This window comes from Aquarana catesbeiana, linkage group LG07 (assembly GCF_042186555.1).
Source record: "Aquarana catesbeiana isolate 2022-GZ linkage group LG07, ASM4218655v1, whole genome shotgun sequence".
Classification (NCBI taxonomy): Eukaryota; Metazoa; Chordata; class Amphibia; order Anura; family Ranidae; genus Aquarana; species Aquarana catesbeiana.
In genome coordinates, this window is record NC_133330.1 from 220,666,719 (window position 1) to 220,681,283 (window position 14,565).

The following is a 14,565-nucleotide window of genomic DNA, read 5'->3' on the forward strand; positions in this document are numbered from 1 at the left end:
GGGAGAGAGGGATCTAGCACGCTTCCTATCCCCTTGGATGGAGGATGCAATTAAAAGCCGCTAATCTTCCTTCTAAGCCCTGCAGGGCAGAGGAAAACGCATCTTCAGTCACGTATACAGGGGCTGAAGTGTGAAAAGCAGTTGCACCACCAACAGGTTCCAATGACTCACCCTGGCTTGCCATATCTGGTATCTCCGGAGAGGAGGACAATATGGAGGCATTACTGGAGTTCAGTGCCTGGGGGTGGAATTTTTGGCACCTTAGCGGTAGCTCTGGAAGTCATAGTGCAAAGCACAAACCCAGAGCACTCAGGAAAGTCACTTGTTGAGCAATAGTTTAGAAAACAATGCTACCATAAAGATCAGCTTTGATGCTGAATAACAATTGTGTTTCCTGTACTGGAAATGCCTTATACACCCCTCACGTGACCCAGTGCTCCTGTGTCCTCAAGTGTCAGAATTCCTCCCCTGCAGGGATTGCTCTTAGAGTTACTGATAAGAGAGCGTCTGTCCTTTTAAAAAGCCTCAGGTGATCCAGCTTCTCCGAGTGCGTGCGCCACGAGGACGCTATGTCCCGCACATGGCACCGGCTATTAGCTTGACCACGCCCCTAATACCCGCGCCCCCCTCCTTTTTATAAAACAAAACTAGTCCACACATGCGAAACGGCATTCGGGTCTGCAACTGCAGACCCAAAGGAGGAGGCTGTGAGCGCAAGATACTGCTGAAAAACAAGACAGATCCAAACTTCACGGTGGGCAGCATAGTTAAATCTTCAAAGACCGGGTCCCTTTTAATAGGGGGTTCCACTCCTTTGGACCTGTATAGCATCCCCCAGGACAACTTTAGGTAATGTAGCAAGACCAAAAAGAGTCATGGTTCCTAGGGTCCAGCCCTTAAAGAGAAGCATTACAGGCAAAACCTCGTTCTTCTATGTGAGGCCCGGGTACCATCCCGCGGCCACAGTGGCATGGATGGATCCGGTTGTGGAGGTTTTTTAAATCCAGCAAGGATCCCTCCTGGAGCTCCTCAGAGCACATCTTCACTCGTGACCAACACCTTAGACACTGGCGAAAAAACTGAGGTACTCCTGGAAGGAGGAGGGATTATATAGGGAGTGAACTTCCTGTCTTGGGTATACCAGTGTCAACACCTGAAGGTGGCCCATAACCCATTAGGTAATTACTTAAGGCTCTGTGTCCCATGAAGTACGATAAAGAAATATCCTTTTTTTCCCCAACTGGGTAACTTTAAGCTGGCATACTCCATTTTTATTGAGGAGAAAGTCCATATAGGAGCAGCTTTTTGTCATTTGCTGCTTAAAGAGGAGCTCTAGCTCCCCCCCCCAAAAAATTTTTTTAAAAAGTCAGCTGCTGACTTTTAACTGCTTCAGATCCGGGCCGTTGTAAAATGACGTCAACAGCGCGGATCTAAATTGCCGGGACGACGTCTATTGACGTCGTCCCGTGCATGAGCGGCCTGCGCGCCCCCTGCAGGGCGCGCGCGGCGCGCTCGGTGATCAGCGAGTCTATGAGACTCGCCTGATCACAGATCAGAGTAAGGGGTTGGTCCCGACCCCTTACCACATGATCAGCTGTCAGCCAATGACAGCTGATCATGTGATGTAAACAGAGCCGGTAATCGGCTATTTTTCCTCCTCGCGCTGACAGCGCGAGGAGGAAAAAAAAAACCCGATCACCGGCGGCCGTGATCGGGACATCAGTCCCGATCACGGCGATCTTCTGACACAAGGCAATAGGCAGCAGTGCTGCCTACCAGTGCCCACCAGCGTCACCCATCAGTGCCCACAGTGCCAACAATCAGCGCCACCCATCAGTGCCCACAGTGCCACCCATCAGTGCCCACAGTGCCACCCATCAGTGCCCACAGTGCCACCCATCAGTGCCCACAGTGCCACCCATCAGTACCACCCATCAGCACCCACATCAGTGCCACCCATCAACACCCACATCAGTGCAACCTATCAGTGCCCATCAGTGTCACCTACCAGTGCCCATAAGTGCCCATCAGTGCCACCCATCAGTGCCCCCCCATCAGTGGTACCTATCCGTGCCACCCATCCGTGCCACCCATTCGTGCCACCCATCCGTGCCACCCATCCGTGCCACCCATCCGTGCCACCCATCCGTGCCACCCATCTGTGCCACCCATCTGTGCCACCCATCCGTGCCACCCATCCGTGGCCATCAGTGCCGCCTTATCTGTCCCCATCAGTGCCGCCTTATCTGTCCCCATCAGTGCCGCCTTAACTGTGCTTATCAGTGCCGCCTTAACTGTGCCCATCAGTGCCGCCTTATCTGTGCCTATCCGTGCCCATCAGTGCAGCCTATCAGTGCCCACCAGTGCCACCTCATCAGCGCATATCAATGAAGGAGAAAAATTACCTGTTTGCAAAATTTTATAACAAACTATTAAACATGATTTTTTTTTTTTTTCAAAAATTTCCATCTTTTTTTGTTTGTTTCGCAAAAAATAAAAATCCCAGATGTGATCAAATACCACCAAAAGAAAGCTCTATTTGTGGGAAAAAAATGATAAAAATTTCATTTGGGTACAGTGTTGTATGACCGCGCAATTGTCATTCAAAGTGTGACAGTGCTGAAAGCTCAAAATTGGTCTGGGCAGGAGGGGGGTTGAAGTGCCCAGTAAGCAAGTTGTTAATATAAGGACACTTGTCTGAGGATCCAGTGATGTCCTCACCCGAACTGATTCTTCAATCAGGCTTTGGGTACAGGCGCTGGCAAAGCAAACAGGCTGTGAAGCTGCATGGTTTAACTTCCTGTTTCCTACTGCACATGTCATGCTGCACCTTGTGCAGGGGAAGGAGGGGGTCCGAGCTGCTGCGATCTGAGGCGGGAGTGGGTACCTGCTCACCCCCAAAAGGTGCCAAATGTTGTAGTGGAGGGTGCAAACAAGTAGAGCTTCCCCTTGTGAGTGAAGCTCTACTTTTACCAGCATCTGGAGTTCATCCGTGGATCTTGGACAATTCTCTGAGCTTTGCTACTTGCGCGGCAAACTATTCTTCCCATATTTCAAATTATACCTGTCAACAGCTTGCTTTGTTTTTTCCCAAAATAGTAAATGGGGCTATTTTTTTCCATCTTTAACCCCCATGGTCTTCATGTTTTCATGGGCCTTTACAATGCAGGTAAGCTGTTGAATCAACTAAAATGCAGAAACAAATGAAACCGAGACAGTTTGAGATCTCCAAAGAAAAAAAAAAAATATCAAAATTTATTTATAAAAAAATACAATGGGATCAGTTTATGCTGAGAAATGTGGCAATAAATACACATAAAAGAAACTAAGCACATCTACATGGGTACATTATGGCACAGACAACTGTAAATGCACTGTCATTAAAATCCTTTTATGCCCAATGGGTATCTACAACATGACGGCTGCAGGACCTTTGAGCAATGGAGATAAGACATCTGCATGGTCCAGACTTTTTGTACATGTTCCCTTCATAAGATAACTAAACATTGCAGGGCAGATTACAAAGCACAGGATTTTCCTGCCAGCAGCACGGGAATATAAATGGTACACTTTCTGCATCTCTGAACATGTGGTCCCTTCACCTATCATAACCTTCAAATCTTCCTGCCAGGCCAAGTTAGAACATGATTTACCATTTTCATGCTGGAATGTTGTGTACACAGGTAAAAAGATTATGTGCACATTAAACTGTTATTGACCTTGCTGGAGCACCTAACGCGGTGGCCTGCAACCACTGGCTGCTCTGCTGTGTGGATTGACTTTTCATATTAGGTTCAACATTTTAACCAAGTAATCCTAGCAAATATCACAAGTCTTCTACTGGATTTAAAGACACCAATAAACTGCCATTTAAAATAAAAATTAAAATATTTTGTACAGTCTTTATCTGAAGATAAAACCCTGCCTGTCAAACTATAAAATCACAAGTTGTTTTTGTAGCTACTAGCCACTCAACATAAAATTGCAGGCAGTCATTTTCATTTTATGGGTTGAACCATTGTTTGATGCCTTTATGTTGTCATTAGCTTCAATGAAACGGATGACAGTCACGCTACGTCAGCCGGTGCAGCACTTTGTTTTTAATAAAAGGTTTTCCATTGGGTCGTTTACCTTTTACCAAGGATCAGCTGGACATCCTAAACATCTTAGTGTACGAAGCTTGAACTAAAGTGTTTGCAATGTGTCACAATTTATTCCCCAAAAAGGAGAACCCCACTTCTGGCTTCATACAACCTCTGACTGGCGGCACAACTCCAGTTACTGGTAAGAGGGCTAGGAAACACCAACATACAGCAAGTATATAAACAATAAAATCCAGCTCTTCCAGTAATACCAGAACAAAGCTAGAGAGAAGCCTCCTGCTAGAGAAATCCAGTCAGCTGGCCATAAATGCAAAAGCCTTCCTCCAGACTCCATATGCCCAGTCATAGGGACACGGAAACAGTAAGTAGCCTTGCCGTATGAAATTTAGAGATGCGATTGCAGCCACACACTAAATACTTAATGTCTATTTTCTAGGGATCAGTCTCACTGTAACATTTACAGTAGAAATGGATGCTACCATTTTTATATCATTGTATCCAACTTACTGAATTAGAACCTTGCAGGACTAATGCAGCATGTAGAAAATTCCCCAATGAAGTGGTGGGAATGGGTCCTTGGGAGGTACAGCACAGTTCAAATGAAGACCGAGAAAGTACATTAGCAATCTCCAAACCACCATGTAGGAGGACTTTAAGAGCCACCCACTGCAGATTTTTCTTACTTCCAGTTTTATTTATCCAAGTCTTCCCCTAACCACTATTTTCACTGAACAATCACTAATCTGTTGCACCCAAAGCCTCAGACAGGAAAGCCGGTCACAAAAAAGACAATATCACTACCCGCTGTACCACCAAAATATACCTCACAAATCACACCTCTCTCAGACAGCACAGCTATAAACAAGACTGGTGTCTGCAATTTTTCTAGGTGGGGAGATAACTGAAAGTATAACCATTTACAAATTACTTGGAACATTATTCTAGAATTTTCTTCTGGTGCAGTTTTGCTATACATGTGGGAAGGGAAAAAAAAAAAAAAAAAAAATCAGAGCTCTGCTAAGGCAACTAATAGTTAGAGTGCAAGTACATACCATCTAGTCAAGGCAGACATTTTGTAATAAAAACATTTAGCCAAAAGGCAAATGCTCTCACTTCACATCATGGCTACTGCCTACGTTACTTAAAACCACCTAAAATACACTGAATGGAAATAGAAAATGTTTTCAACTAGTTAAAAATGTTACCTTAGCCATTGGCAATTAAAAAAAAATACAAAGACTTATGAACCTAGGATGCAACATGATATGTATAGCAGTAATATGCATAGTCCTGATCGAGCTTAACTGTACAAATCTCCCTTCCGTATTCACAGTATTCCTTTTACTTCATATGCAGTTCCTGGTAATGCTGCCGGGTAACCTCAATCTCAGCACTAGAAGGCAACTAGGGATACAAGGCAGAGATGAAATAAGGAATGTACATAAGGCAATTTGTTTCTTTTTCCGTATTAAAGCATAGTAGTGTTTAAGGAAGACAGAAAAAAAAAATTACACAAGGCTAGCTTGGTCTTCATTGAATAAAATAAGAACTAATACTGAGGAGACTGTATAGACCTAGTAATCTATGCCCTGGTCACTGTACTGGCCATGGTAATCTCTAGGGTAGTCGTCTGGGTACTCTCCTGTGTATTCTTCAGGGTATTCTGCCTGATAGTCGCTGTCGCTGATCTCTGAGCCATTTGTGCCGGTCCCTTGGCTGCCGTTGTGTATGATTGGTTCAGTGGGGGCGGCGCAGTATTTAGGGTCGTACACTTGCCGGCCCAGGCCATATACGCTCATTCCTTTCTGAGATGCCACTTTATTGGTGCCCATTTGTAGTGAGATTGTGGAGTTGTCGATGGGCTGAAGAATTCCTTTCTGATCATAGATGTCTCGTCTTGTTCCTGGTGCCAGCATACCAGCCTAGTAAAGAAACAAAAAGGCCATAGTATTGCAGATTAATCAGTATTCACAGTTCCATAGCTTTTCAGATAGCTCCACATAATCGAAAGACATAATTTTCCTCACAACTTTGGTACTGTAAGAGATCAGGCCCAAATCAAACCGGACCGCTCCATTGCGGTAAGTTAACATACAGGCTTTGTTGGTCAACTTGTGTTTCATTAAATACCTGCTGACTACTCAAAGTAAATACACAGCTAGCAAGCAGCAGGTACAATCACATACGTGTACACAAATACCTTCTTCTGGCCCCCTGCCGTGATTGGACACAGCACGAGTTTGGCAGCTGATTTCAACCAATTATTTGGCTGAAGTCAGCTGATCGGCTGTGTCCAATTACACACAGAGTTCTGTGTTTACAAACACACAGAACTCTGTACAGGGAACAGCGATCTAGCCCTCTCTCCCTGAAAAGCAGGGAGAAAAAAACGGGCAGATCAAAAAGAAAAAGCAGCACACATGGTTGGGCTCAGTGTTAACCCCTTGATTGCCCCTAGATTATAACCGCTTCCCACCCAGTGTCATTAGTACAGTATCAGTGTAAATTATTATCACTGATCTCTGTATTAATGGCACTAGTGACATCACTGTCAGTGACCCTCGAATAGTGTCTGTTAGCGCCAAATTGCCCGCTACCCTATCACAGTCCTGCTATAAGTTGCTGATCACAGTATAGCTGTGTAAATTCCAGTAAATACACCATAGTATGTAGATGCTGTAACTTTCACACAAACCAATATACACTTTTTTTACCAAAATACATGTAGCAGATAACACTTTAGCCTAAAATTTATGAAGAAATTTCTTTTTTTTTTTTTTGGATACGTTTTAGAACAGAAAGTAGAAAAATTTTTTTAGATTTCAGTATTTTTTTGTTTATAATAAAAAATAAGAAACCCAGTGGTGATCAAATACCACCAAAAGAAAGCTCTATTTCTGTGAAAAAATTAGATAAGTTTCATTTGTGTAGTGTTAGATGACCGCGTAATTGCCACTTACAGTAAGAACAGTCCTGAAAAGCAAAAAATGCCCTGGTCATGAGGCCTCATATGCACGCTGGGTGTTTTTGGACGTTTTTACAGCAGCTGTTTTTGGCTTCAGATGTTTTTTTTTTACAGTCAATAAACTCATGTTATCCTATGTGTCCATGCACACATAGCCCGTTAGCAGTTTTTGGCTTTAAAATAAACCCAAAACTAGTGGGTTCTGAGAGGAGTTTTTCAGCTGTAAAAACAGTCTAATGTCAAAAAAACACGTCTCACAAGCATTTAACGTGAGGCTTGGGGGTGTGGGGGGATAAAAACCTACCGGAGGTCAAGTGGTTAAGGTAGCCCATTTAGAATGAATGCCACAACAAGGCACTACACAGTATGGTGTGAAGCCACGTCTTACGCTAAAAATCTGGCTATACACGAGTAGAGTTTCATTGGAAATTTTTGGTTTTAAGAACTTTTGTCTGATTTTCTAATCATTAGTGGAGTTAAATTAAGGTTCCTCCTTGACCATAGGGACGAAAATATATTAAGGTGCATGATAGAAATTTTTTCTCAAATGCACAAATTTCTAACAGTGTTTTTTGTTCAAGGAGTTGGATTCCTTCCAAAATCAAGTGTTAAACCCAAAATAAAAATGTTTAAGTACCGTATTTATCGGCGTATAACACGCACCCCAAGTTTAGGAGGGAATGTTAAAGGAAAAAAAAAACTTTTAGGAGGGAAGTTTAAGGGAAAAAAAAAAAAAAAAAAACAAAAAAAAAAAACTTACATTTAAATGCCCATCAATGCAGCCTTGTCAGTGTCATTGAAGCCTTGCCCCAGTGCAGCCATGTCAGTGCAGCCTTCCCCAGTGTCCTTTGCAGCATTGTCCCAGTGCAGCCTTGTCAGTGCAGCCTTGCAATCACCGCCAATCTCCGCTGATTGTTTGCGATCGCGCCGACATACACATCCAAATGTACAGATTTAAATATGGCGCCGCGGAGGGACTCGGAGGAGCAGAGATACACATAGCCGGGTGTACTCGGCTCTTCTCGACTCCGCTCAGTAACACCCAGTCCCCGCCCTATGATGGACATAACACAGGTCCAATGGCGGGACTGGGCGTGACCGTGAGCGGAGCCGAGAAGAGCGAGTACACTCAGCTATGTGTATCTCGGCTCCGCCCAGTCCCTGCGATCTCGGCAGCGCTCGCTCTGGTCCGCCGAGTTCGCCAGCGCCATATTTAAATCTGTACACTCAGATTTGTATGTCGGCGCGATCGCAAACAATCAGCGGAGATCGGCGTATAACATGCACCCACGATTTTCCCCTGATTTTAAAGGGAAAAAAGGGCGTGTTATACGCCGATAAATACGGTATTTTCGAACGACACTTGTCAGGTCATCAAATGTGCTGAGAATTTTCATACAAATGCTCGTAGAAATTTTTACATTTGTTCAAAAATCTACTATTGTATGGACAGCTTAAAGTAACTCTAAGGCTTCTTTCACACTTGTGCAACTTGCCCTGCGACTTGGGACTGCAAAATTGCATGAATAGTCATACCGCATGATTTTCAATGAGTACTTCAAAGTAGTCCCTGCACTACTTTGGTCAGACTTTGTGACTTGAGGTCCATAGATCAAGATTACACAGGAATTGCTTCAAGTCACGTCAAAGTTACTGCAAAAACGCACAACTCAGGTCACACAAGTGTGAAAAGGTGCCTAAAGCCTAAAAGGTTTTTACTACTTTAATGCATTCTATGCATGAAGGTAAAAAACGGCGCGACCCCGATCTCAGTAAAGAGCCAATGAGCCAATGATGCAGCTCTTTACCCATGTGATCAGCTGTGTCCAATCATAGCTGATCACATGTAAACAAGGAAATGCCGTTTATCAGCTCTCCTCACTTCACACTGACAGTGTGAGGATAGGCTTGCCGATCAGCGACATCTCTTCACATCACAAGGGAGACCTGTACAGATATTCAGGGAACCGATCATCAGTGCGCTGATCAGTGCAGGCCCAACAGTGCTCAGCAGTGAGGCCAGTCTGTGCTTAGCAGTACTGCCCATTGTCTGCCCCATAATCGCCCATCAGTGCAGCCTCATCAGCGCCCATCAGTGAAGAAAAAAAAAAAAAAAGAATAAAAAAAAAAAAAAAAGATAAAAAAAAGTCATTGGGTACAGTGCAGCATGACCGCGCAATTGTCAAAGTGTGACAGCGCTGAATGCTGAAAATTGGCCTGGGCTAGAAGGGGGTAAAAATGCCCTGTATTGAAGCGGTTAAAGCATGAGAGAACATGTTTTATAGAATAGGATTTATTTTACCCATTGTGGTGAATATAATAGTACTGCGACTGATTCTACTGCAGTATAATGTACATTAGGAATATATATATATATATAAAAAAAAATATATTATATATATATATATATATATATATATATATATATATATATATATATATATATATATATATAATCATAGTGGTAAGAGGAAAAAACTCTGATCTAGTGATTGATATCTTTAGGACAAAAAAAAGGGTACCTTTAAAAAAAGTGGTAGTAAAGGCAGGTTTTTTTTATCCTAATGCATTCTATGCATTAAGATAAAAAGCCTTCTGTGTGTATTAGCCCCCCCCCAATACTTAGCTAAGCCTCATCTCTTTCCAGTGATATTGGAGTGTCTCGGCTGCTCGGGACTCCTCATTGGCTGAGACAGCAGCGTGGCGCCATTTGCTCCTGCTGCTGTCAAAGTCAGTCAGCCAATGAGGAGAGAAAGGGGGCAGATCAAGGCCGCGGCTCCATGTCTGAATGGACACATGGAGCTGTGGCTCGGCTGCCTCCATAGCAATCTGCATGCTGTGAGGGCCAGGAGAGCCAGTGAGGGACCCGAGAAGAGGGGAATCCAGGCTGCTCTGTCAAAACCACGGCACAGAGCAGGTAAGTATACTAGGTTGGTTATTTTTAAACTTAAAGAAAAAAAAAAAAAAAAAACACAAAAACACTCGAGACTTTAGTATCACTTTAAGCTCAACTAAAAAAGGAATATCAGTCCTATACAATATGCACACACTACCTGCCACCAATGAAAGAAACGGCAATATATTGTGCATATAATTATTGGCGCTGATTGGGCTATTCACCTGGCTGGCACCTTTGTTTGTTCCCATCTGTAAACTGATTGTCGTCTGGTCAAATGGTTTATCAGTCTGCATCTTTGGATCATACAAATGCCGTCTTGTACCATAGGCCGTCATTCCTGCTTGGCTTGCACATTTGTTTGTTCCCATCTACGGAAGCAAAAAGGAAAAAAATTCTGCCAGGTGTACTTTCACATTCAATAAAACAATTTGATCAGCTCATCCAGAAATAGCTTTCCCAAAGGCTGCCTCATGGTGAACAATCTATTAACTCTTGCACGTCCGTCATAGCCTTTTAAAAGAAAAAAGTACTGCATGAATGTGGCATTTGCACCTAAAATGAGGCAAATTCTTTTTTTTTTTTTGATGGGGAAACTAGTGATTATCAATCCAAAAGTAGATTCAAACCCAGCCATTTTGTCAACTGTGAAGGTGTGGTCTATTTAAAGACCATCGTGGCACAATTTCTGGTACCACGCCAGGCCTAATCTACATCGCTTCTGGACCAGGATGACAACTTCTGGCTTGTGGAAGCTCCGGATAGCATTGGAGAGCTGGGAGGAGCCTATTCCAACACCCTGGGAGCATAGCATGGTGTGGGGGCGGCCACTGGGTACCCCGAGCACCATATTTAACATCAAACATTTATAAAAGGCAGAAAGTTTTTCATCTTAATGCATTCTATGCATTAAGATAAAAAGCCTTCTGTGTGGAGCACAACCCCCCCCCCCTCCCAAATACTTACCCGAGCCCAATCTCAGAGAGAGAGAGAGAGACCAAGAGACCAGAGGTCGGTGTCTGAATGGTCACATGGAGCTGCAGCTCGGCTCAGGTGCCCCCATAGAAAGCTGGTGTGGGAGCACTCGACAGGTGGCAGGGGCCAGGAGCAGCGAAGAGGGATCGAGAAGAGGAGGATCCGGGCCAATCCACGGCAACAGAGCAGGCAAGTATAACTTTTTTTTTTTTTAAATAAACACGAGACTTCACAATCACTTTAAGGTGTTCTATATCTTGTTGGTAGGGCAGTTCGTGCTGGGCCGCAATTTTGAAACAGATTTACATCTTATCCCCCTTTTCTTTAGATGTTTTCTCTGAATTAGTGGGGTGCAATTGGTCAATTAGGGAATATTTCTCCACTTCTTATACTATATAGTTTATGGGGAGCTTCTGTGGGCCTTTATAGTTTGTCAGTGTGCCATATGATAACAATGTGGGTCATACACAATTGTTTTGCACAATCCACAAAGAACAAAGTGACTGCAACTGGATTTATTTTATTACACCTTTGGCACGGAGTTATTACATTTATATTGTATACCCGTATTTTGTATACTCTACAGATATTACGGAGACTCCTATTGCGTGCATCTTGGGTTTGTTACAGCTATCGGGCATTTTGTAAGTTCCACCCACAAGCTTATAGGCACTATTCCCCCCCCCCCCCCCCCCCCCTCCCCCCAATTCTGAGAGTTATGCCCATAACCCAATTTTGGGAAGTGTGAGGGAGGTCTTTAAACATATCCCGCCCCCCCCTTCTCCCCTCCCTTTTTTCCCCCTTTGCTGGATAGGAAAATATATTTTGTGAAACAATACATTTTGGATTATGTATTTTATGCATTTTGTTTATTCTGCTTTTCTTTCAGTACGTTTATTCCTAATGATTGTGGATTATTCATAAAGGTGTAGATAGTCCTGATGAAGTGGGAAATCCCATGAAATGCCAACACCGTTCACTTTATTGTAACAACCTCATTTCATGCTTATTCATTTGCCTTTAAGCTTTCTCTTGTGTACTCTACTGGTAGTTTTATACATTACTCTTTGTAATAAAATGTGATTCTTAAATGATATTCTATTTGTTTTCAAACATTCACTCTCGATGGCATATTTAAAGTCCCACTTCTCCGTTTCATTTTTTGGCTGTGTGCAGCAGCCTACTAAAGTGAATGCAGACCCATGGGCTGCACAGACAACTGCCTGTCAAAATTTGACAGTTATGCAAAAGTGAAAGCACTACCAACTCATATTGTCCGCTTTTGGAGCCACGCATCTGCTCCTGCACACCTGTCAAATTCTGACTGCACCAGTTTTCATATGCTGCCTCTGTGCACCCCGGGTGGATGCAGGCACAGAAACAAAAAGCCTCATTCATGCAGGACTTTTGCCAGCACCCATGTCATTGAGGCCTTACTAAGTCTTTCAAATTTGTTTAAAAAACAAAAACGCATTTGAGGAGACCCAGTAAAGGTTGAAGCACATTAGCAGTAGATTGTTCTTTTTTAACAAAGAAATAAAGCTAGGCTTTTTGTGTTATATCAGAGGTGCTGCTCAACTTTTTAAAACAGACTTAAAAGGGCAAGTTCACTTTTTTTGTAAACAAGGGGCCCCAGTAGGTATTGAAAAACTGCACAACTAGGTTTACTGGTCATTTGGGTACCCTCCCATAATATATAAATTATATATATATATATATATATATATATATATATATATATATATATATATATATATATATATATATATATATATATATATATATATATATATATATATATACACACATACATACATATATACACACACACACACATACATATATATATATATATATACACACACACACACACACACACACACATATATACACATATATACACACATATATATACACACACACAATTATTTTGTACATCACAGAAACCTGACATTTTATATCTACTGTAGATATTCCAACCTATTGCCACAGTCCTAAAGGCTATATATATCTGAGAAGATAAATCATTTCAGAACCTTTTCCACCTTTAATGTGACCTATAAACTGTACAACTCAGTAGAACAACAAACTGAAATCTTTTAGGTGAAGGGACGTAAAAATAAAAAGAATAAAATATGGTTGCATAAGTGCACACCCTTACACTAGTACTTTGTTGAAGCACCTTTTGATTTTATTACAGCACTCAGTCTTTTTGGGTAGGAGTCTATCAGCATGGCAGATCGTGAGTTGGCAATATTTGCCCACTCTTTGCAAAAACACTCCAAATCGGTTAGATTGCGAGGGCATGTCCTGTGCACAGCCCTCTTCAGATCACCCCACAGATTTTCAATCAGATTCAGATCTGGGTTCTGGCTGAGCCATTGCAAAACTTTATTCTGGTGAAGCCATTCCTTTGTTGATTTGGATGTATGCTTTGTTCAGCTTTCCAGCAGAAGCCTGAAGGTTTTGTGCCAATATTGACTGGTATCTGGAACAGTTCATAATTCCCTGTACCTTGACTAAGGCCCCTGTTCCAGCTGAACAAAACCCCAAAGAATGATGCTGCCACCACTATGCTTCACTGTGGGTATGGTGTTCTTTTGGTGATGTGCAGTGTTTTTGCGCCAAACATATCTTTTGGAATTATGGCCAAAAAGTTCAACCTTGGTTTCATCAGACTCGAACACATTTTCCCACATGCTTTTGGGAGACTTCAGATGTGCTTTTGCAAAATTTAGCCAGGCTTAGAGGTTTTTCTTCATAAAGGGCTTCCATCTTGCCACTCTACCCCATAGCCCAGACATATGTAGAATACAGGAAATTGTTTTCACATGTACCACACAGCCAGTATTTGCCAGATATTCCTGCAACTCCTTTAATGTTGCTGTAGGCCTCTTGGCAGCCTCCCTGACCAGTTTTCTTCTCGGCTTTTCATCAATTTTGGGAGGGCCAGTAGAAGGAGCAGAAGCTCCGAGTGTGTACCCGTGTCCCTTGACCGCCTCCCTACCTCCGGTGACATCATATCTGCCCTGCTCAGCACGGTGGTTCTTTTGGCTTTCCTGTGGTTCCAGAATGACATCCAGGTTCTCCACAGCTCCAGTGTCCTCTGGGCGCAGCACAATGTTTGTGGGATGGATGAGATCACCCCCTCCCAGCTGCAGATGAGCTTGTTTTACACTTACATCTTGTGAGTGTTTACTCCTACATTAAACTGCTTGTTTTAATACTACACTCAGGTGGCGCTTCCTGCTTTGTCTCTTCCTGTTTCTACCCCACAGAGTTGGCTTATCTGAGGACAGCTGCCACCACTATTCTAATACTGGACCCATCCTAGTTGATCTGCCCTAAGGACTGTTTACTGTTGTCCATGCTTACATGTGCTTAAATATAGGGCTATAAGTGTTTATGGTTAGATTGGGTTTGTGCCAGTCGTTTTTGTTCAAGACCTACTAGAACAGCTGAACTTTATTTGGGGTTAATCAGAGGCACTTTAAATGATGACAGGTGTGTACTGACTCACTCCTATTTAACATGAGTTAAAATGGGATTGCTTCATTCAGAACACAGCTACATCCCCAGTTATAAAAGAGGTATGTGCACACATATGCAACCACACTATTTTAGGT

At 42.8% G+C, this 14,565-nt stretch overlaps 1 protein-coding gene across 1 annotated transcript in view; it reads right to left on the reverse strand.

The window, feature by feature from the left end:
- Window positions 1-3,218: 3,218 nt before the first annotated feature.
- CNN3 (calponin 3) overlaps window positions 3,219-14,565 on the reverse strand; it is an 88,234-nt gene continuing 76,887 nt past the window's right edge. Inside the window, exons 6-7 of the mRNA XM_073593077.1 lie at window positions 10,189-10,335; window positions 3,219-6,025 (exon numbers count right to left, since the gene is read on the reverse strand). Coding sequence (XP_073449178.1) covers window positions 5,678-6,025; window positions 10,189-10,335 — 495 coding nt within the window. The 3' untranslated portion in view covers window positions 3,219-5,677. The remainder of the gene's footprint in view (window positions 6,026-10,188; window positions 10,336-14,565) is intronic.